This window comes from Chaetodon auriga, chromosome 11 (genome assembly GCF_051107435.1).
Source record: "Chaetodon auriga isolate fChaAug3 chromosome 11, fChaAug3.hap1, whole genome shotgun sequence".
NCBI classification, from domain to species: Eukaryota; Metazoa; Chordata; class Actinopteri; order Chaetodontiformes; family Chaetodontidae; genus Chaetodon; species Chaetodon auriga.
In genome coordinates, this window is record NC_135084.1 from 7,983,309 (window position 1) to 8,006,941 (window position 23,633).

Below are 23,633 nucleotides of genomic sequence, written 5' to 3' on the forward strand. Positions count from 1 at the left end.
CAATCTCAAGTTGTCAGAGCCCAACACCCAGCGATTCAGTTTTAAATGAATAATGTTTATTTTATAATGTCAATATGTATTTTATCTATATGTGCATAAATATATGTATATGGTTTTTTTTTTGTTTTTTTTTTCCAGAAACTTCTGTCCGTATACAGTGTCCATCGCACACCTGAGCCTGGCCTGGCTATTGACCTCTTTATATATAACCACACTGGTCTTATAGGTCTCACTCATTATTCTACATTTATATGGCACACAAAATGCAGGCTATAATTTATGTAGATTATTGGCATTGCAATAAGATGCAACCAAAAGAAAGCCTCATGTGAATGAGTGTGAAAGAGCAATTTAAGGGTAGATGTGCCTGTGCCAGTGCCAGGGGCTATACAAGATTTGCATGCTAATCATTCTAATAATAATGTAATGCCCAAAGCACTTTGAGCAAATTGCGAACCATTGGTCATAGAGGGAAGCTTATCTCGCCGAGAACATGACACAAATATAGGTTAACATTTGAATGATTCCTGGTAATTCACGGACCTGTCAGTAGCCTGGCTCACCTCAATTAGAAATGCTCCACAACAGCCTGCTCTGCACTTTAGTTCAGCGCTAAAACTAGCTTAGACTGCTATAACATTTGGTCCACCCGTCTATTCTGAGCTGAAAGCGTCACTATAGCAAGAAAATTCACATTAATGTCTGTGTAAAACGCTCAATGCTGTTTCTACCGAAACAGCCAATAAGAGCTTTTGTCTCGTCCTCGTACACAGCTGCACAGCCTTTGTGAGTACGGTTCTTATTGGGTCATGTGCTCAACGGGTCCTCGCTATCAGCCAATCGGTGCTTTCTTACAAGAAACGTCACACTGTTTACCCGGAAATGAGAGGCTACCCCAACAACTGCTGCCAAAATCTGTAGTTTACCGATTTCTGTCGGTTTTTAGTGCAGGAGAATGATACATTACCTTACAACGTGACTATATACTACTGACTCATAATGTACAGCGGACTCTTGCCCAAAGGTTTAACCGAAGACGACCTCAGTACAGATGACGAGGAGGACGAGCAGGAAGATGATGATGAGAGGAGGAGGGAGGCAGAGAAGTGTGAGAGCTCCGGTGAAAAGTTGAACTCTGCCGGGGAAAACACGGGCACCGTGGTGGAAGCACAGCCGACACACGCTGCCAACGATGCAGACAGTGATTCACCGAACTGTAGTATGCCTGGTATATCCCAGGAAATGTGGCAAGTATGTCGAATTGGTATGCAGTGAGCTGAGCTTAGCATTTGTTCTGCGAAATAAAAGCAGCCTGCATGCAGACCACCTGTGGTGCTGTCTGTAATTGAGGGGTAATTCTTAAACAACACGTATTGACATTAACACTTTCATTTGAATCCCCAGCTCTGCTTGAACAGAATGTGATAACGCCATGTTTTTGAAGCCCTGTTGTACTATGTGTGTGTCATAGCACGACCTGTGTACAGCAGAGGTAGGTCACGTGTTGGGGTGCTCTTGTGAATTCAGATTGTGTGTGTGTGTGTGTGTGTTAAAGAAATTCCAGGATCTACGCAAGAGGAATGACGAAATGAAGATAATGAAGGTCCCCAGGAAAAGAAAAAGAAGACGACACAAGAAAGGTGTCAGTGATAATGAAAGTCAGCCTTTACACGCATACCTGTATTAGAACTTTAGGCCACCCTCGTAATGCTGTATGTCATAGAGCAGAAGGCTTTTTAGCTGCTAACCTTTAACTGTGTCTCTTATGTCATTCGACAGGAACAGAAAGTGAGGAAGCTGCAGAAACAAGGTATCTAATTTTAAAGACCAACCAGGGAAATTAGTCTAAACAACAAAACATTCATATAATTCTTGTCATGCATCTGTGGCAAATGAAAGCGTGCCCTCCCCCAACAAAAACCTTGTGAATGCAGCCAAGTCTAAAATTTCACATGCTGGACCTTCACACCAGCAGGATGTCCAGTGGCACTATCATGCAATTGCAACATTCTTTAACAAACATAAATGCAGACATGATGTTAGCAGTGATCTAACACAAACAAATTGCGAATCTGAAAGCTGATCCTTATGCAGTATTGACAGGACCAGAATCCAGTGGCTGTCTGGACGGTAAAAAAAAGCCCCAACAACCTATGGTATGCTTTAGAAAACTTACAAGAAACAGAGATCCTCTATAGTTAAGCAGTTATTTGTTTAATAATCTATATGTCAGCAAGTTAGCAAGCATGTGGTGAGGTAGAACGTGCCAGTGTTTTACCTTTTCACCAACACTGATGATGTTGCTATGCTGTGTGAGACACCCTCAATGAGACATGTGTCTGATTTCAGCCACACTGAAAGAGAGTCCAGTCGGATGGACAGGGATAGTTTGCCTTATTACAGTGCCGCTCTACATGTAATGAACATTAACACGCATTTTTTTTTCTGTTAGCAGAGAGCGTCAGGAGGAGCGGGAGAAGCGGGAGAAGCACTGGGATGAGCTTAAGCAGTATTTTGGTGTAAATGATCGATTTCATCCCCCTGCATGTTCCAAACCCCCTCCGAAGGTAACAAAGACTCCTGCCTTCCAACTTATCTGTTGTGGATTAATACTGTGTCAGTCGTAGCTGTTAGTAACACCTTCCCATGCTTTGTGTTTCCGTGCCACTGTATCCTCTCATTGTTTCACGTGATATGACGTGGATTAGAAGAATCCTCGTGTTAAGTCGACCTGACACCGTGATGAATGTTAAAGATTATGTTTGGCTACATTTAGTGATAAGATTAGGATGAATCTCCTCTCTTGTGCGGTTTGGATTAAAGTCAAATGTAGGTTTTTCCTCTGTAAGAAACCTAATGGAAATCAAAATTTTGCTTGACAAAAGAAGAGAGGGTTGGAGTGCCTCATACACCCTCTGTGATTACAGCTAGAACATTTAAATGAATGGTTAGATAATAAACAGACATGTAGCACTGCTGAGGAATTCATCATTGAAGTAACAAACTTAACTTTCTTTCATTCGGACGCGTTTCTGCACTTAAAGATGAATCAACATTTCATGCAAAGGCTTGCAAATTGCCAATGAAGCAAAATATTTGCAAGCTTGATGAACATTATAGCTGACCCAGTGAATGGGAACCGTTCTCATTTCAATTTGAAATCCGTTTAATGATTATTTTGGAGTATTTTGTGCTTAATTTATCTCAGAGCAGCATAAAATTGAGTTTTTGCTGATTTTAGCCTCATTCTGAATAGGGCAACTATGAAAGGATAAAGGAAATGATTAACAAGCTGAATGAAACAGAACTTGTCACATCAACATAATGAGGGGCTCCTTCATCCCTCAAATGCAGTTCCTTGTAATTAATATATCTCTCTTTTTTTTTTTTTTCTTATTTCTGCCGAGTCCTTCACACAGTCATTTGAGGAAAAAGCTGTCATAGCAGCCAGATGTGATTAATTCATCTGCTAACAGCATCTCTTCAGTGACCTTAAAAACACATTTCATAGCACGAAGGATGATGGTTTGTCAGTTTGGGTTTTGTTTGTCAGACACAATAGATGATAATTGAGATCACAGGTGAGGTTGTATCAGTGTCAGCTTCACTTTATGTGCAGAATAATAAGCTATATAAAGCAAAATTAAGACTGTGCAACTAGAGGAAATTGTTTTAGAAATTCTGCGTTTTTAAGCCTGATGGTATTGTCAGTGGACTTTTACCATTGAGTCAAGGCCCTCAAACAATACTTCAGAAGAGACACATTAATAATTACAGCCTCTTTCCAGTTTTAGCATGATGAAATTTTTGGGGCTGAAGAAATCTGGTCCTCCGCTTCCTCAGATAGGCTCATCACAGCAGAACTGCCTTGCCATCAGTAACCGGGGGCTCCTCTGCACCCCCTCTGCTTAGGCCTGTAATGGAAATGTGTAATTAAAGAGTCACATTTATGTTTGGTAATCTCCTGTAGCATTTCTAAGATTTCCCCACTAATATCCAATCAAAAAGGTTTTCATTTGTGAAGGGAAATCTACATATTTGTAGTAATGGCAATCATATTAAAAATAAGGCCCTGGGGACTTTTGAAGTTACTCTTTGATTTTTTTTTCTCTCTACCCCTATTTCCAAAAAAAAAAAAAAAAAAACCCTGAATTTTTTTCCCCCTCTTCTGCAGTCCGGCCTAGAAAAGAGCATAGAGAGGGCCATAGCTGAAGGGGACATTGCAAAGGCGGAGGAGATGAGCGACAGACTCGCCACTCGAGAGGTACGTTGTGCTGATAAGAGATCTTTGGGGTGCTCCTGCTGTGACAAATCAGGCTAATGGATCCGTGGCCATTTCTGCTGCAAAGACATAGAGGAACAAAAACACACGCAGACACCCGCCATTCAGTCCTGCAGCCCTTTTCCATTGAGTTAATGGAAAGCCCTCCCCTTAGTTTTGAAGTGCTGCAGTGTCTAAAGGACTTTTGGCTCTGCTTTTTAATGAAGGGTACATTGCTTTCAAGCCAACTGTTAAATCATTCTCCAGGTAAGAGTTTCATACCTTTGAAGTGTACATGTCCCTAAATGCAGTGCCTGAAGTTTTGTAACTAACCGCCTTGGCAGGCATCAAGGATCAAGTGGTTTGAAACTAATTTAGCATAAAATGTAGCCCACACACACACATAATTGCGGTTAAAAAGACATACAGCTGCAGTGTTACTTCTCCGCTGGGGCAATTGCTGTACTTTGAGCATCAAAGTTAAACTTCTTTGTTTCATGATCCGTGCTGCTTACAGCATCCCATAAGCTTTTTCATCTTGTACAGTAATGGTAGCAACACAAACACGTGTAACACTGTGGGCTCAGATTTCGTCGTCGGTCCTAGATTGCAATAGAGTTGCAAAGTAGGCGGGGCTGCTGGTTCAGGAAATATTGTCGCTCACGCCGAATCGCCATTTAAATTTTCTCTTTTAATCATATCCCCAGTGTTGCTTAACGTAGAAACACAAGAATTCCCCATATGATGTACTGATCCTATACTATAGCTTTATGTTGTAGCCACCAGTTTTAATATCCAAACTTAGTTTCCAAGAAATGCTATTTTGTGTGTCGGGTAAGCGTGGCAGATGGCCCTGAATAAAACAATACCCATAAGCTGTTGCCAATTCTAAAGAGAAGAAGCCCGTCAGAGTTGTAGCAAATGCGTAACACTTCACTGTGGCGGTTTTGAACAAAACGCAGTGCTGCAGTTGCTGAATTCTTCCACAACTGGCCCAGAATCTAAAACTGAATTGATTTAAAGGAAAAGTTCAACATTTTGGGAAATACGCTTATTTGCTTTCTGGCAGAGCGTAAGGTGAGAACATCAATACCACTCTCATGTGAAGCTAGAGCCAGCAGCCAGTTAGCTTAGCTTAGCACAAAGACTGGAAACAGGAGGAAGTAGCCTTGGCTAGCTTGGCTGTCACATCTTGTTTGTTTAATTTATCCAAAAAAGTCTGAAAGTGGGATTGCATGGGCTTATGGGACAGACCATTTCTTGGTGGATGTGCAACATCGTGGAGAATTTAAAGTGCTGTGATTAGATGTTTCTCACTGAAATTAAACTTAGGAGTCACTGTCAACTCCTTTGTGTTTTTTCATGTCTGCAGGACTGCGCCTTTGGCTTTTTATCAAAGAACCAGATAATCATGCACAGTTTTTGCCTTTTGCTCCAGTGATTTCATCCCCATCCAAGTCGCTCCAACTATCAGTCATATAATTTTGTCCATGGGAAAAGTCAATGAGACATTTATTCCATAGCCAGGCTCCTTCCACTTCACAACCCTGTAATACTGCAACAGTAAATCAGAAATAGACAGTAGAAGGTCTGACCCCATGACAAGATATGTCACCTAAAAAGATGCTATTCAGCAAGAAATGACACCACGAACTGTAAACAGGAGTGCAGAATGTGTTTTTGCATGAAATTATATTTTGCTGCTACTGAAAAAAACATGTTTTGTGCTCTCAGTAATTTTTTTTTTTCCTGGAAAACATCACCCCCTTTTGAATGAATAAGCAGGCTCCAAAAACAAGGCTGTGTGTTTAGAAATGAAAAAAAGCAGTTGTACTATTCATTGAACTGACATTACATGCGTAGCCCTGTTATCTCCAGTGTGTAATAGACATTAGTGTGTGGCATCAGAGCCCTTTCATATTCCCATCTTAACTGCTAGCAGAGTGGTCAAATATGGGGGAGTTAAATGAAAGCTCTTGTGAGTGGCACCTGCGCTGTACTTTCAGAAAGCCTCTTAGAGCGCTGGTGGATTGGTTTTTAGCCTGAGCCGAGGTGCTCGCCTCCCTGGCACCTGCCTCGTGTCTTGCCAGAACCGTGATGGGATGTGACAGCAGTCTGGCAGCCACAACTCATTGTTTAGCAGTGATAACTTCATTTCACAAGAGTATAGTAAATTGACCGTTTTGAAATCCCCCAAACCCCGGTGACGTAAAGTTCTTTATCGTTCGCTCCTGAATCCAAAGACAGGCAGTGCTGAGTATGTGGGAAATGTAAAGAGAAGTGGCAGCTAAAAGGCAAAAAGTTTGAAGGATTGTGAATCAGTTAGAAAGGATTATATTATACCTTAAACGATGCAGCCTGTAATGCAGATAGCATTAAGACCAACATGTTTGTTTACAGCACTCCTGTTCACTTTTGACAGGAGCACTGTGACAGACATTTAGAGGATCAATAATCCCCGCTGTGGCCAGAATCAATTTCAAGGTTATAATTGAGTGGCTCATTTGGTACGGAATGGCTTAGATGTTTAATTTGTTTACGGTCATAACACCAAGACATGATTGTGGCAGGCTTTTCACTGGAAGAATAGGAACAGGTTTTCTTCGCAAAAAATGCAAAAGCGTTCCGACAGCTGTGAGGAACTAAAGAGGCCTGTTTGTCCCTCTAGGCATTGTTTTGTAAAGAAGGCGCTGGTACATGTTGGATGACAATGTTTCAGTATATTTTCATCCTCAATCTAACGGTTTCCCACTTATCTCCTCAAAGCAAAGAGAAATGGAAGGAAGATAGAGAGCTTGCTGTCAGAATCCCCCCTTTTATAAGACGGAAATGTTTGTTTCTGCTGTTTTGAGCTCCCTCAAATCAATTAATGATTTCCATTTGCTCTACTTTCTTCTTTTAATCTGAACATTAAAACAATTTGGTAAAAACCTGTTTTGAAGGCTCCTTACAAATTCTGAGATTGGTGTTCTTTCATCTGTCAAACTTCTGAGACGCGCTGCTCGGATATTGCAGGTTGAGGTTTTTTATTCTCATTACAGTTTTTAAATATTTCCCAAGGCTGCAAGTCTTTGTTTTAGATGAATTCATGAAGACATGCTCCGTTTTTAAGTGAAAGAATTAACGCCCACGAAGATGGCGCAAAGAAATCACATCCCCTTTTAGGTAACAAAATATTATTTATGTCTCCATTGCTTAGACAAAGCTCCCTAATGTATTCCTTTAAACTGTGCAGATAGGGTTTCTTTTCTCATAAAGATGTCTGTTGATCCTTCTCAGCATGTTTAGATTGCCTTTCACAAGCCTTAGAAGACACAAAATAATGTAAAAAGCTTCTTTCCTCTAAAGTAGTGCCAGTAGTTCAGTAGATTCAAAGGTGCAAGTCCTCTGCTTGGCCTCCATCCTTCTATTACTGCACATTATTTCACACTGCTGTAAGTTGCATTTGGGGCTAATTAATTCAGTAATTTCGGAGTGACTGACAGATACATTAGAAATGACTCACAGCTTGTCAAGAGCCTTGATAGCATCCAGTAGCTCACATTTGACGATTGATTTTGCTGCTATTCCCAGTAAATGAGCCAATGCTAATAGCTGATAACTCATCAGTACTACAAAGCACAGCAGGGCTTCCTATGTTATCTGAAGTGTAGTGTGATCTACAGGAAAATTTGAAATGTATTGGCAGTCAGTTTGGTTTTATTCTCTTCTAAACAATACAAGGTGCATGTCTCTTTTTTTCATTTCCTTAAAAAAGTGTTTTCACAGCTGTTCCACACTTTAGGATTTCGATCCAAAAGAACTTTATCTACACTGTGTATTTTGACTGAATTTTGACTATTATACCTATGCTGGTCTCTAATATGCTCAAAGACCTTGCTGTTAAATACTGATCTGTAATGGCAATCTTCCACAAAGTTGACAAACACATTTTGAGCTAACAAAGCCAAATCATCAGCATACAGAAAATGCTCACAACCAACTACAATTCTAATGACATTTACATATATTAGGAAGAGTAGAGGTCCTAAGATTGATCCTTGTGGAACACCATATGTGACCACTCCTAGCTCTGATAAGGTGCCATTCATATATACTTACTGAATAAGATTACTCGTGATGATTTAAAGCAACATTTTACTAGGTTATCACACCCAATTGCATCAGTTAAAATGATTCCCTGTATCAAGTCTTTGGAAGTTCAGTTTGAATTTTATTTTCTGAAACCAGATTGGTATTGCCAATAAAACTAAGTACTAAGCATATACTTTTAGAGAGAACTTTTTTTGGTGTCTTCATTCAGCGCTGTGCCCTAAAGATGACTGCTACTGTGTAGTACTTTCTTTGTCACACTAATACACCTTCTCATTGTAGTATTTTATACAACATCATCCTTACAACAAATAATTACTCCCTCGTTCTTTTTTCTCTTTGTAAAACAGAGCCACTGAGGTCTTTTGAAATAGTCAGGAGCTGTACTTTATTTATAGTAAGTGGGTATATTTCACCACAAAAGACTGTCACGCCATGTTAGAGCTTACAGTTCCCCCATAGCACTCATCACAGCTATTAGAGTGGCATTACCACTTCAAAACAGAAACCCTCTTAGGTTGTCACAATAGGGGGTGTCAAGTCCATTTCATTACTTCAGGAGCTAAAGAATATGAAAAATAAAAAGTAGTTGCATGGCTGCTGGCCTCTCCTGAACCAACGGGAAAGAAGCAGGCAGGCCTGCAAATGTTATCACACACAAAGAAGCATATATGTTCTAAAGGGCTGCTTTTCTTTGTAGTCTATACAGTGCAAAAGAGCAAGGCACTATGAAGGATCAGTATGTTTCAGACATACCTGTTGTTGAACTGTTCAGACAGTTTTATAATATAAGGATCACCATCTTATCAAATTGGACCTGCAAATGCTACAAAGTATTAATCATGCTAGTGCATCCTTCCCACAGTAGACTCAAGTCAGTTGGAAATAGACCTTTATTCATATTATTAATTGAAGTGATGATCAAATGCAGTAGAATCAAGTGGATGTTCAGCAATAAGCTGCAATTAGTTGACCTCATAGTTGTATTCATAGGATTTTTCATTCAGTCAACGGTTTACCTCTTCTTCTGCTGCACTTTTGAACCTTGTGATTTTGTTGCCATCCCATCATGTGTGTAGGTAAGAGTTTGCAGACCTGTGTGATGGCACAGCTACAGTACATTAGACAAAAGCAGACCTATTGGTCAGGTGAATAGTGGACGGAGCTTTTGGGTTGCCTTAAAGTGCCTTGAACTTGCTTTCTTTCTACTGGCCTGCAGGGGGCGACTCCACTGGCTGTAAAAAGAAGCCAAATTGTATGTAAATTCTTGATGAAAATGACCTGACTTCTCACTTGATTTATTACCCCAGTAGACATTTTACTATTGACTTTAAGGTCTTATTCACTAGTTTCAAGTGTTCTTCAATCCAGCATGAGAGTAAAATGTACGATGAAGCTGGGTACTCTTCACTTCGCTGTCACTGCATGTCGTCTGGTTCTTAGTTAGATCTAATCAGTATTGAGGCGTAGCAATGCGTATCCTCCCAGCTCCACCCTCCCGTCAAAATGTGGCCACTTCATGCTCCAAAAAACCAAGGTGGCGACAGCCACAGGGCCAAACTCGAGGCTTCAAAACGGTAGTTCACAAACCAATGGATGACCTCATGGTGGGTTTACACTTGATTCTAACCCAGTCACTACATTTACATGCAACAAAGACTTAAGAAAGCTGCTCTCTTTATATGTAATTGCAGTGATACTTCACACTGAAGGGCAATAAAGTAAAACACACTGTGGACACGCTCCACTTCTGTTCAAAGTGCTATGAAAAGGCCACTTTGAAGGCTATTGCTCCGGATATGTTTACATACACTGTGAATTTGTCAGTATAACTTGTTGTTTTGAACTAACACATACTGTTCAAGTGTCATAAGCACTCAGAGAAAAAAACCTGTTTAACATTTCTGGCTTTCTGTTATGTTGCTTCAGCTCAGCGGCACCTTGCCCTTGGCTCACCTAAATTTGTGACACCCCTAATGCAGCCTCATTTTTGACCAGTGGCTTCCTGTAGTCTGGATGGCCTTTGGCTGGTGGACCTCTCTTTAGACCCGGTTTTGAGCAAGATTAACTCAGTCAGTCTAAATAGTTGAAGGTCTCCCGCCTAATAGTTGGATCACTTAATACAGAATAATTATCCATATGAATATGTATTAACTGGAGCCATTTACGGTTTCTGTCGCGTTTGAACCTGCGGATGGTTATAATATCCCTCATTATGTTCCAGCTCATATTTCAATAGAAGCAGCTGCTGAAAGGAAAAGCCCCACTGTCCTTGAAATCTACCCTTTGGAAAGCCTCGCTTAAATGCTGTGAAACAAAGGTGGCGAAGCATTTTGTCAGAGGAGACATGGTGGCTTAGTTGAAACAAAGAGCTGAACTAAGAGTGTTTCATGATATTCATGTTCTTTAACACCTTTTTTCTTCTCACCACCTTCTCGCTGCCATGCCCCGTGTTTGTAATCAAAAAATTAATGAGCAGCGCTTTTGTGGAAAGTGGGCTTTATCAGATTCTGACTTTCCCCGCCCCACATCAGAGTAGGAGGCTGACTCTGTCTCCCCTGCTAGCCCCCCCAGGCCACCTCGCAGAGAGTTTAGGGAAACTCTCCTCTTTGTTCATTTTTCCTTCAGCATAAGCAATTTATCACTGAATGAACTTTTATTGTATCTCTGGATGACTCACATTAAATTTTCGCCCATTAATTTTGAAATGGATTTTGAAATGGGTACTAAGCTTTTATCAAATGCCTGGGAATCTCATTTGGATTATTGTATTTCATTAATTACTTGATAGACAAAGCATACTTTTCAATGTAGATTTGTGTGCTGTTTAATTAATTAGCATGTTTTCTCTTTTAATTAAAGCCATTTTTTTTTAAATTAAAGCCCACAGCAAAACACATATATAATTTGTTTGTAATTAGGCCTTAATTGGTGGTAGTGGAAGCTTAGCACCCTCGGTTTCTTTTTTCATGATTGCCATTTTATTGCCAGTCACTCATTAATTAAACTGTTTTTTCTAATTAGCTTATAAAACTGTTGATGGCATATTATTGTAAGTGTGAGTTCAAAGCTTGCTAATAAGCCTACCCTACTCAGAAGAGGCAAGATAATGGCATGTGCGCAAAGCAGGCGAACTTTCAGAGATTTTTTTGGTTCTTTTTCTTTTTTGGGGGGTTACTCCCTAAAGATGACATGTCATGTGTATCTAGCATCAGATTACTAGACGAGAAAATGGAGGCATGGGTGTTCTACTGTGCTCTCCCTGGAGTGGCTGTCTTTTTGCTCGCCGTGTAATTCTGTTTGTCGAAGTGGAGGCAAGATTACAAAATGCTCTTACGAGGCTGCCCCGAGAAAGACTAATTGGAGAAACAGTGCGAGGATACAGCAACATGGAGATGCATTTAGTGACATTTTGTTTGGCATTTTAATGTGAATAGTGCTTTCACATTATAAATTGTTTAACTGTGGTTTTGCTGTACTTGAATTTAGTATTGAAGTAGTCATTGTTGAAGTTACCAGTAAACTCTTAAGCAGAGCTGGAGCAATCAGTTGAGTCAATAGACTGATGAGTATTTGGCTGTAACTAAGTACATTTACTCCAGTACAGTACTTAATTGTAGTATGCCTGCTGTGCAAAGTGCAAAGAAGACACAATACTTATTCCTTGTCATCTTCTGAACAGACATTTTGCCAAAAACCGGCCAACACATTTACAAAAAATACATGAAAATGTGCGGTTTGAGTGGAATGGTGTGTTCTGACTTTTCTTGGGGATTCGACTAATTGTGCGTCATAAGAAGCTATGATTCATTTCCACATGCATCAGAGAGCATCACACCCTCCGCCCCTCTTTGGACCCATATTACATCATCATACCTTCACATGCAAAAGTGATTCAGTCTTTTTCTATGACTTGTGCTTTTTGATGATAAGTTTTGGCTTCAGTTGTTGTCTGCCTGTGGATCTAATGTCCGGCTCCTCTCACTGTAATGATGGCCATGTGTCCTTTTATAGCAGGACATATCAAACAGCAGCCTTAAGGTCGCTCAGTGCAGGTGTTACCAATGACATTCACGATGCCTTGATACCTGTTGTGACAATGGCACCTCTGTGATACAACTCCTGCTATTAATACTTGTTCTGGTCATATTAGCACTCATACCACTACCAGAAGTAACAGTAGAACTATCACTGCTGCAAATACTGTCACCATTAAGTGCTTCAGGTACTCGTGGATGAATGCTACTATCTCACCCACCGTCTGACACCCGTGCACTGCTCCCTCACATCCACTTGGCAAACACCCAGAATCACAAAAGTGATTACTGGGATATGCACTGAGCATCGGGCACACTCCAAATGGCTCTGAAATTTTCTAGTTGATGATGTCATTTCATGCCACTTTATACTTTGACTACCACTACAATTCAGAGAGAAGTATTATACTTTTTACTCCACTACTTTATTAACAGCTTTAGTCACTAGTTACTGAACAGATAAAGATTTTACATGCAAAACATATGATGATCTTATGGAATATGATGTGTTGTTATGTATTAAACGATCCAGCAGAATGTAGAATTACAGCAGAGACAATTTGTCAATGAATCGATTAGTCGGTCGACAGGAAATTAATCCGCAGCTACGTTGATAACTGATTAATCCTTTAATGTTTTCATGCAGAAATGACTTCAAACGGCTTCTTAAGTGTGAGGATTTGCTCCTTTTTACTGAATACTGTTTGTACAATTGTTTAGACAAAACAAGCAATTCAAATGTTAAAAATCTCATTGTAATGGGCAAACAACAAATCAAGAAAACAGGCAGTAGATTATTTAGCAAGGAAAAGAATCACTAGGTACCACCCTGTAGAAAATGGTTAGTAAACAGCTTCCTCAGCCAGCTAGCACAGTGAAATGCATCAGGAAGAGTAATTTAATGATACATTAATCAAGTAACATTTTAAATGCCGGGCTTTTGCTTGAAATTGCGTATTTTTTATAGTTTTTGCTACATTTATTCACGAATCTTAGTATTTCCTCCACCACTGCAATCAGCAACATTTCTCACAATCGTTGAATAGATTAAGATACGATTGTTTTAACCCTTGAGGTCTGTATGTTCACACATTACTTCTGTTTCCTAATGCAAGACCTGAAATTCGGGTTGATTTGCATTCTTTGTGTCTATTATTTCACTTTAGAGATGTCCGAATGAAGTAACTGAATGACACTTTGTATTCCTTCCTTTCTAACGTGATATGGGTGGTATTGATTGACCTCTTGATCCTCTGACCTTCCCACTGTTGCTGCAACACTGAGGCTTTGCAGCCAGAAACACATTTTTCTTCCCCCTCCGCCTCAGTTCTAAGAAATTATTCTGAAATAACACACAAGCTGGCTAATCTGATATTCATTCCTTTCTTATATAGCCCTGCTTTCCAAAGTTGACTAAGGCCACATTATTTAGGCATTAAGGTAGTGTGATAAGGGAATTAGGCTGGTCATTAATCGTTTACACGTCAAATGCAGCAGAGCAGCTCGGGGAGGTGATTTAGCGAGGCAAAGCCATATAGCCCTTGTTAATCCACCTCTCACACGTTTTAATTGGAAGAGGCTTCCTGGATAGGAAATTTATGAATGGGTTTAAGGCCATTTCTTCCTTAAAGCCCTCATTTATTTCTTATTGTTAATAGGAGCTTTAACACTTTATCCACGTGGAGATGTATTTTTCTCATCTCTCATTCAGCTATTGTCTTTCTGCACTTGCTGTTTAATTGCCACAGTGTTTTTTGTAAACCCTGCCCTGCTCATAAAGGCTTCCTAATGCTTCTTCCATTTATCACACACCTCAGAAATGATGCAACAGAACAGACACACAAATGAAAACAGTGTGAAACTGTCATTAAGATAGACTTGGTTTATCTAGTGTATGGCTCTGCAGATTTTCTTTCTTCCTTGTTTTTTTGTTTTTTTTTTTTTTTTGGATTGAGGCCCCATGTTTGGGTCTCCACTTGAATCTCCATGACGACCCAAACATGAATGAACAGAAAACGGTACTATTGACTTAACCCTCCTAGTGGCCTTAAGCTGCTGCTGCTGCTGCAGTGCCAGCATTGTGCGTGAGGTTTTTTTTTTTTTTTTTTTGCCCTCAAATCTTCCAAAGGTCAGATTATTAATCCTTTGAATAAACCTCGTTTTTAACAGGCCTGTGCCCAGGCCACACCAGAGAGAGACACACAAGGCGCACAAACATGGCTGTGATGGACACTTAATTGTATATTAATATGTGATGGAGTGGGAAGAATTGGCTTTTAGGAGCCACATAAACAAAGAATGCAGGAGGTTTCCTGTCTTCCGCTTTTATTCCAGCTTTGTACTTTCATTCTTATTTTTCACCAGCCTCTGATGTGAAAGGATTTGGCACTAAGATGCACGCAAGGGGAGGGGGAAAAAAATCCCGAAAAGTGGATCAAAAAAGTAAATGAAAAATAATGTCATATTACTGAAAATATGAGAGGCTAATTTGTGCCGACTTTTTGCTAATTTTGTTCTCGCCACAGAAAGAGGAGCCGTCACCTGCTCGGCGCCACAGCGCTGACAGTGCCAGTGATCCATGAAATAAGCTGCCGCTGGCTTTGTTCAGATAAGAATGAACAAATCTGCACAATGTACTGCTCTCGGAATCTCATTTTCATACTTGCATGCAGGCTAAAAGAAATAAGCTGTTTGCAGGCTTGATTAATCAGACATTTGAGGGGTTTTTTTTGTCTCTTTGATCTGCTCTGTCTCCTAGGTAACTTGGTTGACATTAATGTTGAGCCCCAGTAAAGACAATCAGGGATTGTAGACTAAACTGATAAAAAAAAGGGGAAAAAAAAATTAAAGACCTTTAATGCTTTAAATGTAGTAAACGCTATGTTGTGAATTTAAAAGAGGGGGAAATGAGGGGTTTTAATTTTGCTTTTGGAATGTTTGGCATGGCATGGCAGGCGTGTTTTCAAGACCTTTTGCATTTCAAATGCAACCCCACAGGAGAGCAGGTTAATGTGGGTAATCCTGGTATAGAAAAAAGAAAAATGTCTGTCTGTAAATCTCCAAATGAAACCATTTAGCATCATGCAGTTTCATCTGATTTGCTCCTAGAATGAGCCAATGAGGCTTTTTCTGCAAACACAGGGAGCAGAAGCTGTTCCCGGATTTGTCAACAATTTATTAAACGTCTTGTTTCTAATCTGTGCGTGCGTCGCAGACACTCCGAAGCATTTAGCACCTACACCACTTCAACAAGGAGAGCAGGGAAAGCCGTGGTGTGGTTTTATCTGCTCGCAAATCTGCTGCAAATGTAAGAGCAATCAGCCGTTGTAACTCTCTTAAGAGGAGAAAACATGATTTGAGCACTTTAAAACCTATAAAATGGCAAAGAACTGGAGAACTGTCATAGTTTGTGCGCTTCAGGCTGTGCAGACGCTTTCATAAATCTTCCAGTGACTGTATAGATGAATGCCTTGAGGGCCCAGCCGGAGCCCAGTACTTGCAGCCAGCCGAAGCCCTTATCTTAAATCCAAGCAAAGTACCATTAATCTTTTTGAAAGACCTTTATGGCTTTTAATGTATCCCAAATTAGAACATTTTACACCCTTGGTTCCTGAAATATGGTGATAAAAAGCCTTTAGAGTTTAATTTTTCCTGCCTGCTCGCTCTGACCTGCTTAATCCCAGCATGCATTAGGAGATATTTTAGTTTCAGTCTTTCTAATAAAGTTTATCCCACTTAATTATAATTGAAACATTTTTTTTCCAGCAGGTCTTTTTTTTTTTCCAAGTGGCGCAGTGGTGGCACATTTCTTCATTACCTTAAGACTTTCTTTCCCCCCTGATTGTACTCTGAATATTACAGAGAATTACCCAAAGGTTTGGTGAAATTGTTCCAAGTTGTTTATCAAAGTTTGCCTTTGCTTGAATAATAAACCTATCTCAGGAGTGACAGAGGAGGCAGGATTTTTCTCTTTGTTTCCCGTGCTTCTGTGTGACTGGGGTTATTGGGATTATTCTGCTTCACAATACATACGTCTTCCCTGGGATTTGAATGTTTGCTTCTTGCAGTCACGGTCATTCTCTTCACTTCTGATTTCGGGGACTGCCTGCAGTACTCCAAACAGTAAAGTCTCTTTTACGCTGGTGATGAGCGAAAAATGCCATTGCAACATTTTTTTTTTTGAGACGGAGGAAAAAATGGCAAAATGCTGAACATTGCTGCTCATTGTTTATTTATTCAGTTGTTTCATTTGCACATTAAACAAGAAAAAAAGAAGTAATCAAAAAGAAACAATGTGTGGGAGAGACTATAAGCCAGGAGCTTAAAAATATGACTTCCTCTTAGAACACCTCAAACAAAAGGCGAAACAGATAAGAATAATTTTAATAAAACAATGCTCCTGTAATTTATGGAGCTATGGGGCACTTCAACCCCCCCCCACAGATATACACTGACACACATATTTACCAGTAACATTTGTGAATGCTGTTACCTGTGTTTGTACAGTATCTCTTGACCTTAATTTTCACTGGCTATTGCCCTACAGCGATTTCCGATGTGGTGAGTGTCACACATTCTAAAACAGCTTGTAGGATTGAATTTTGAAAGAAAAACACAAGAAGCACTCCAGAAATCTCCATTTCAGCTCCTGTTTTCTGGACCCATTAATCTGCCGACGGTCATCATCTGGAGTTTTTTGGTCTGGAAAATGCTGGAAAATAGTGACAAATGCCCGTCACATTTTCCCAGAGCCCATGTTGATGTCTTCAGAATGCCCAAAGATGCTCAGTTCACCCTCAAAGAAGGCTCAAAATATTCAGATTTGAGAAGACAATTAGTGTATTTTTGCACTTTTCCTCAGGTAATGACTTAAACAGATTATCAGTTATTAACAGTTTCTGCCAACTGACAAAGCAAATAAAATGTTTCAGCCTTAATGTCCATTGAGGAAGCAACCAACAGATGTCTTAAAGGTCCAGTGTGCAAGATTTAGGAGATCTACTGGCCAAAATGGAATATGATCATTATAATTATGGTTTGTGTGTAATCACCTGAAAATAAGAATAGTTGTGTTTTTGTTACCTTAGAATGAGCTCTTTATATGTACAGAGGGAGCAGGTCCTCCTCCTCGGAGTCCACCATGTTACACCACAATGTTTCTACAGTAGCCCAGAAGGGACACACCAAACACTGGTTCTAAAGAGGCCTTTCACGATTTTAGTGGCCACCGTGAAGGAGGCTGAGCTGAGGTGGTATTCCGTTGGTTGCAGTCTGCAACCTCACCAGTAGATGTCACTAAATCCTACACGCTGGACCTTTAAGGAGAAAAACTGGTTTATGTAAAGTAAAAAGAAGCAACACCTAACAAACTGAGCTTTGAAGCGATACGATGAAAACAGAGCCAAATATTCATCTTAATACATCCTTAAATGTTCATTACACATGGAAAATTTCCTGATGTTACTCCTCAAACACCCGATCCGTGTTTTATTTATATTTCCACATTGTTGTGCTGCTGCTTCATCGTCTTGCATTCTGTTTAATTTATGGTATGATCAGTCGGAGTTACTATCTGTGACAGGCTGTATGCAACACCCGATCACCAGTTTTGTAAAATTCGCTCAATTCTGTGATGGTAGGACAGCATTTACGTGTTGTTCGGCTCAGTAAGGATTTTGCTTCGGTGTGGAGGAGGCTGCACTGGGAGGCTGAGATTCTGACAACAAGCCACCCTGACACATCAGTCAGAAAGCTTTTTCCTGCCACAGACTGATTTCCATTCTCTAATGGGCCTCTCCTCTGTCTGCCTCTAAATAGCTTGCTGTGAATATCGCTGGAGCCGCTGATTGCCGTGACTTTGTGCAACGCAAACAGGAAGAGGAAGCTTTGAGGGCAGCGCAGAAAAGGAAGAAGGCAATAGCCTGGGGGTATGACGTCTCTCTCTGTCCTCATGTTTGCCATCATATCTGCCAAGTGTGACACTCTGGGTTCAAGTACAGTTAAGATAGAGCGACTGAAACCTGCATTAGCTGCACTTTGAATTACTCATGCAGAGATTGAAGTTGACAGCTATAAATGTATTCAGAAAGGGTTCAGTAATTTCCTGTTTTCCTGTGTTGCAGGTTTGAGGCTAAGAAGCGATGGGAGACCAAAAGCAACATGGGCTTCATGTGACAAACACGGAGGAAGAGGAGGAAGACTGTGATATTTTTGAAGTTATTTTGATTAAAAAAAAAAAAATTGTGTGTGTTTTTTTTTTTATGGCAGACTGATCCTGTTTCTTTTTCCTCTTTTTGTATATTTTGAAGATTTCACAACAGCAGAGGGCGAGGGGGGAGGAAAGTCACACAGTTGGCTGCGAAAAAACCAATCCAGAGAGTACAAGAGAGAAAAATTATGGAGCATTCAAATTAATTCCTAAGGCGCCCACTGGTGTCTGCATTGTGTTATTTTTCATTACATTTCAGTGATTTGAGCGTTCTGGCCTTTTTTTCCCCCTTCAAATTAAATCTGGTGTACATTACTGGATGATGCGTTTATTTATTGCTGTAAAGTGGGTTAATCATGAAGGCGCTCCTTTCTTCTTCCGAGGAAGAGAAAGGAAAGATTAGGGCCCTAATGCAATGTACAGGATAATGTGCGATAGGATTTGGGAGTAGAAAATGAAATTTGGCTGCTGTAAACAGTTGTGAGCAGTTGTAAACTGGAAGTTGAGCGAACGTCGTGAGGAGGGGGTGAGACATGAAACAGAGGCTTTGCTGTTGGCCCTCACCCATGCTGGGAGACATGCTATTGTATCTCAGCCCGAACAAGAGGCACGCGCCGTTTCTCGAAGCCTACACTCGCCGCTCATTGTGTGATGAGCTCTCTTCAGCATCTGTAAACTCGTCTAAAACCGTCGATTCCTCTCGCCGTTGCTTTGATCTTTTTTTGATCTGCAGCGTTTGCCTCCGCAGCTACTCGCACTTCTGAAATGCTCATTCAGATTCCAGGAAGAGTTAATTGCAAACAGCATGCAAAAAAGCACAAGAATGATAATTACTTTATTCATAATGCTTGCTTATATTTTTTTTTCCAACCATAGAAAATGATTGCTTTGCTTCAAGGTAATGAGAATTAAAATTAATCCACCTAAGTTGTTTGCATTGCACATATTTGGACACTTTGTCCCCTGGTGAGGATCCGTATTCTCATAGCTTTGCTGCGTAGGCTGAATCTCTATGAGGAAAAATGAACTTAACATCAGAAATGAAAGTTTGGAGGCAGCTGTGATACAAAACACCTGAGCTGAACAAGCCTAGATACAGCACGAGTACAAGCCCACATGCTGAAAAATCCAGCTTTTTGGATCATTTTACACTCGAGTGAATCACGTGACAGTGAGGCTGAGACGCTGTCAGTTGGTGAGAATTGATGCTAATTAAACTATTAATTATCTCTGTAATGAGACACGAGTTAAAACTGTGTTAAGCACATCAAAGTACAACGTGGGATTTCTTCACTTTGATGAAAATGTGTCTTGAGTGAGGAAACATCAGCAGATGCTTTCTGAACAGGACAAAGAGTAGCCAAATTTAAGGGCCTTCGAAGGTTTTGGATAACTCCCGAGGACAGTACTGGTTTGAGAACTGACGGATGCTTTTGCCTGTTTTTAAACATTACACAACTTCTTAGAAATGGGACTTTTCAATAAGGTTGTATTTGATATTACGTTTATCATCTCAACATTAAAAACAAAAGGCAAAACGCAAAGTTTCCAATATTTAAAGGCCATGAAGCCATTTTTCAAAGCTAGTGGTTGTCAGTGAACATGACCGGCACTGATCCAGGAGCAGCGCAGCGCCATATCAATAGCATCTCACTTTATTAATCTCTTGGAACACAGGGTAATGCCTTGAGCAGAGATGATTCTGCTTTTAAGCTGGAAAATCCACTTCCCCCTCTCGTCATGTTGAGGAGCTGTTCTCAATAGTCTGTTCCTGGAGGCCAATCTTAGCCCCTGACCTAGGCTGATTTGTTGTGAAATTCCTTGGGCACATGTCGAAACACTTCTAGGAAAAGTGTTTGTTGTGTGGAGGGTGGGTAAAAAAAAACAAAACAACAACAACAATCCCATTAAATGGTCGAAAAGCTGCTGTTGTATGAAAGGGAACATGTGTCGCTGCTAACAAGACATCAGCGCTATCGCTGGCTGCTATCACCAGCTAGGAGAGGATTAACTCAAAGGCGAGATCTCCGAGATGCAGCAGATAAAGGCAAGCAACGTTCAAAACACCTCACACCTAACGCAAAGTGGAGATCAGACATGGTAATGCTGCTCTTTGCCGTTTTGTTCAAGGTTTCTGATCACATTTTTGGCGCAATGTTGCGTTTCATTGTGCGCCTACGACTTCTAACACTTGCTGTCGTTGAGTTTTTGCTGTGTGAATAAAGCTTTCAGTCAGTATTAAAAGTTTAAAATGTCTCTCACAGGGGAAATCTCACTCGCTCCCATTGGAAAGCTGCTGTACAGGTATCTATGAGGGACAAAATACAACATTAGATGACTTCATTAACAAAGCACTGCAGCATTTCTGACAGGACAATAGAGAAGCACATTAACAGAACACAACATTTTAGAAAACAATGTGTTTTGGACCTCGGGACCACTGCGAAAAGCCCCCAAAGTGTTATGTTTCACATGTGATATCATGTCAATCATGTTTGAGTACACGGCGGTGGATTTGTTCCTTTCTTCTCAAGGTAACGTGTTGTGGGAGCGACAGGCAGCGTGGATGTTGACATATTCGTCGAGTCATTTAATGACCTGTTTAATTCTGGCACATCTGTAGCCCTCTCAGATGTTTTGCACTTTTAATTAGTGTAATTATCGCTTTTGAAAAAGGCCACAGGGTTGTTTAATGGGTCGTGTTTGTCAAGATGCACCGAATTCTAACACAAAGGACATGCTATTTATTCAGCGCTACAGTCTCCCAGTGATTATGGGTGTCACAACTGATAATTAGAGAAAGAACTGATTTATCTGGAAGCCAAAATGGACCTCTGTGGTGTGAGGAAATTAGTTTGACAGTGTTTGGATGAGCAGTGTTTACACTGCAGTGTGGCGGTGTGGGAACACTTTACCACTTCAGTGTTAACTGAAGCAGCATGCACACACTCACTGCTGTTTCTGGACCGGACAGTCAGGAGACTTTTGATGTTACATCTGGAGCAGTAACTGGATATTTTCAGTAATGACCAAACTTCATATGCAATTCTGAATATCCTGTTTGATTCTGCAGCCTTTTGTCACATGATAAGCGTAGGTTATGGTACCAATTTTCAGCAGAAAAGTACAAAGTGCTTTACACAGTTTCCTCAAACTGGGGGAATTAGGTCAAGCTAACATTTACAGTTTGATAAAGACTGTTTAAATGCATTTTCTCTCTAATTAAAAGCCATACTGTAATATGTGGGTTACATATACACCCGCTTAATTGTTTCTCACTTTGAAACTGCTTGGAAAGCATCTATTTTATCATTTAGCATAACTTATAGAACAAAAAAATGAAAATGAACTTTCAATTAATTTCTTCTTTTGCTATCGCGAAATAAAAACATTCCCAAGCACAAATATGCTGAGCGTGCACTCATTATGCATTCATCTTCACTCTGCAAACCACATACTGCATTTTATCTGGATGAATTATTAACCAAGTTAATGAATATTTCATTTTTCTTTATGGAACCATTTAACAGTCCCAGCAGAGGTAATGACATCTTAAGCAGTGCCAAGTACCTGAAGAGAGAATATCATTTGTGAGGCCAACCAGGTTAAGTTGTGCAACATATATTAATATGTTAAAGCTTCCATTGTGTTCTGTTTTGAACACTGTCTGTGCTCATTTAAGACCTCCTCTTATGCTATAGTGTGTACAGTAAACATGCCTTTACTGCATAACTTCGAGTGACCTGACTTTATTTCCTTGCACACAGACCTGAAATCCCATTGTATCTTGAGAATGGACACAGCATGATCTAGAGCAGCCGGGGGGGATTTACACTGAGCAAATGAATTTAATGGTGTAATTAACGTTACCTTGATTTGTCCCAGGAAAGACCTCAGTAAATCTGGCTTGTGTGGTAATTTATTGCTGAGTTCCTATGAAGAACATTCACCTACTGTAGAGCAGGTAATTACAAACACTGGCTTGATTAGAGGCGGGAAGAAACCGCTCCGGACTTGTTATTGATCAATTAATACTGGTAATAACGCAGCTATACTGCAGCGCGACAGCAGCAGTTCAGAGTACGTTGTAAGCCTTAGGTGCATAGGTCATTTGAGCCCACACGCCATTCTCCATTGGTCATGTTGGTCAAAAAAAATCCACATTATAATCAATAGTTTTTCTCAAATAAATGACTTAAATTACACACGTGCATTTTAGACAAACTCTGCAGGGATAGACGCTGATATTATGAACCACAGGCTGCACAGGCCACCAAGCACCTACACTTCTTCTTCTTCGGTGGCCTAAATGTAAGCTTATCTAAAAACAATACAGAAAAGGCAGTTTAACACAGCTTAACACTGCCTTCCTTAACTTTGACACTTCAATAAATTCAAAGACATTAAAAGTGAGAATATATAATTAATATTGAAATTGAAAACTCAAATTCTTTGTAAACATATGGCACATTTGTTCTCTTACAGTCTCTTGGTTCTTCTTCTACTGGAGCTGTGATCATTGCACACGGGTATACACACTGGTCACCTTCACTTCACCTTGTGGCTTTTGCCCCCAAACAACTGGTTTGATAGTAGGGGGCAGTCTTCCAGTTATTTCCTCATATGCAGGCAGGAAACACTGTGATAATTTAGGGACAGTCTGGGTTGTCTTCAGCTGAGATGGCAGATTCTAAAGTGATTCTGTGTGATCTGTGCCAAGATACGGTCAAGTGTAAAATTATTAAAACGTGTCGTCTATCAATTAATAAACAGGCTTATTAAATGTATACCTCTCATCACAATATCAAACTAGCAAATATGAGAGTATCATCTCTCTAAAATATGGTATTTAGCTACTAAGATAGCCAGCTACACTACAAAGCTACATTTATTAACCACTGCAGTTATGTGAGTCAGCTGTGAAGTAGGCTGATATGTCTGTAATAGCAGATACTCTTTAACGTAACTGTAATGAATTAATAAACAGCGTGTAAAAAGCTATTTAATCTATTTAGTGACAGAATCCTTCTGAAAT

At 40.1% G+C, this 23,633-nt stretch overlaps 1 protein-coding gene across 2 annotated transcripts; it reads left to right on the forward strand.

Moving 5' to 3' along the window:
* The first annotated feature begins 845 nt into the window (after window positions 1-845).
* On the forward strand, window positions 846-19,523 carry fam204a (family with sequence similarity 204 member A). 2 transcript variants are annotated; one of them, XM_076742271.1, is made up of 7 exons: window positions 846-1,251; window positions 1,556-1,640; window positions 1,780-1,810; window positions 2,453-2,567; window positions 4,175-4,264; window positions 18,208-18,317; window positions 18,513-19,523. In XM_076742271.1, exons 1-7 carry the CDS (start codon window positions 1,000-1,002, stop codon window positions 18,562-18,564), a joined length of 735 nt encoding a protein of 244 aa, XP_076598386.1. In that variant the 5' UTR covers window positions 846-999; the 3' UTR covers window positions 18,565-19,523. The 2 variants fall into 2 exon arrangements, with proteins under 2 accessions (XP_076598386.1, XP_076598387.1); XM_076742272.1 differs by having other exon boundaries at window positions 878-1,251; window positions 2,456-2,567; window positions 18,513-18,709.
* The last annotated feature ends 4,110 nt before the right edge of the window (window positions 19,524-23,633 follow it).

Bases quoted from the DNA above. Each gene is read 5' to 3' on its own strand.
- fam204a (XM_076742271.1), top strand. From the start codon at position 1,000: ATGTACAGCGGACTCTTGCCCAAAGGTTTAACCGAAGACGACCTCAGT. The intron at 1,811-2,452 runs GTATCTAATTTT...TTTTTCTGTTAG, and splicing joins GAGGAAGCTGCAGAAACAAG to CAGAGAGCGTCAGGAGGAGC. The intron at 18,318-18,512 runs GTATGACGTCTC...CCTGTGTTGCAG, and splicing joins AAGAAGGCAATAGCCTGGGG to GTTTGAGGCTAAGAAGCGAT.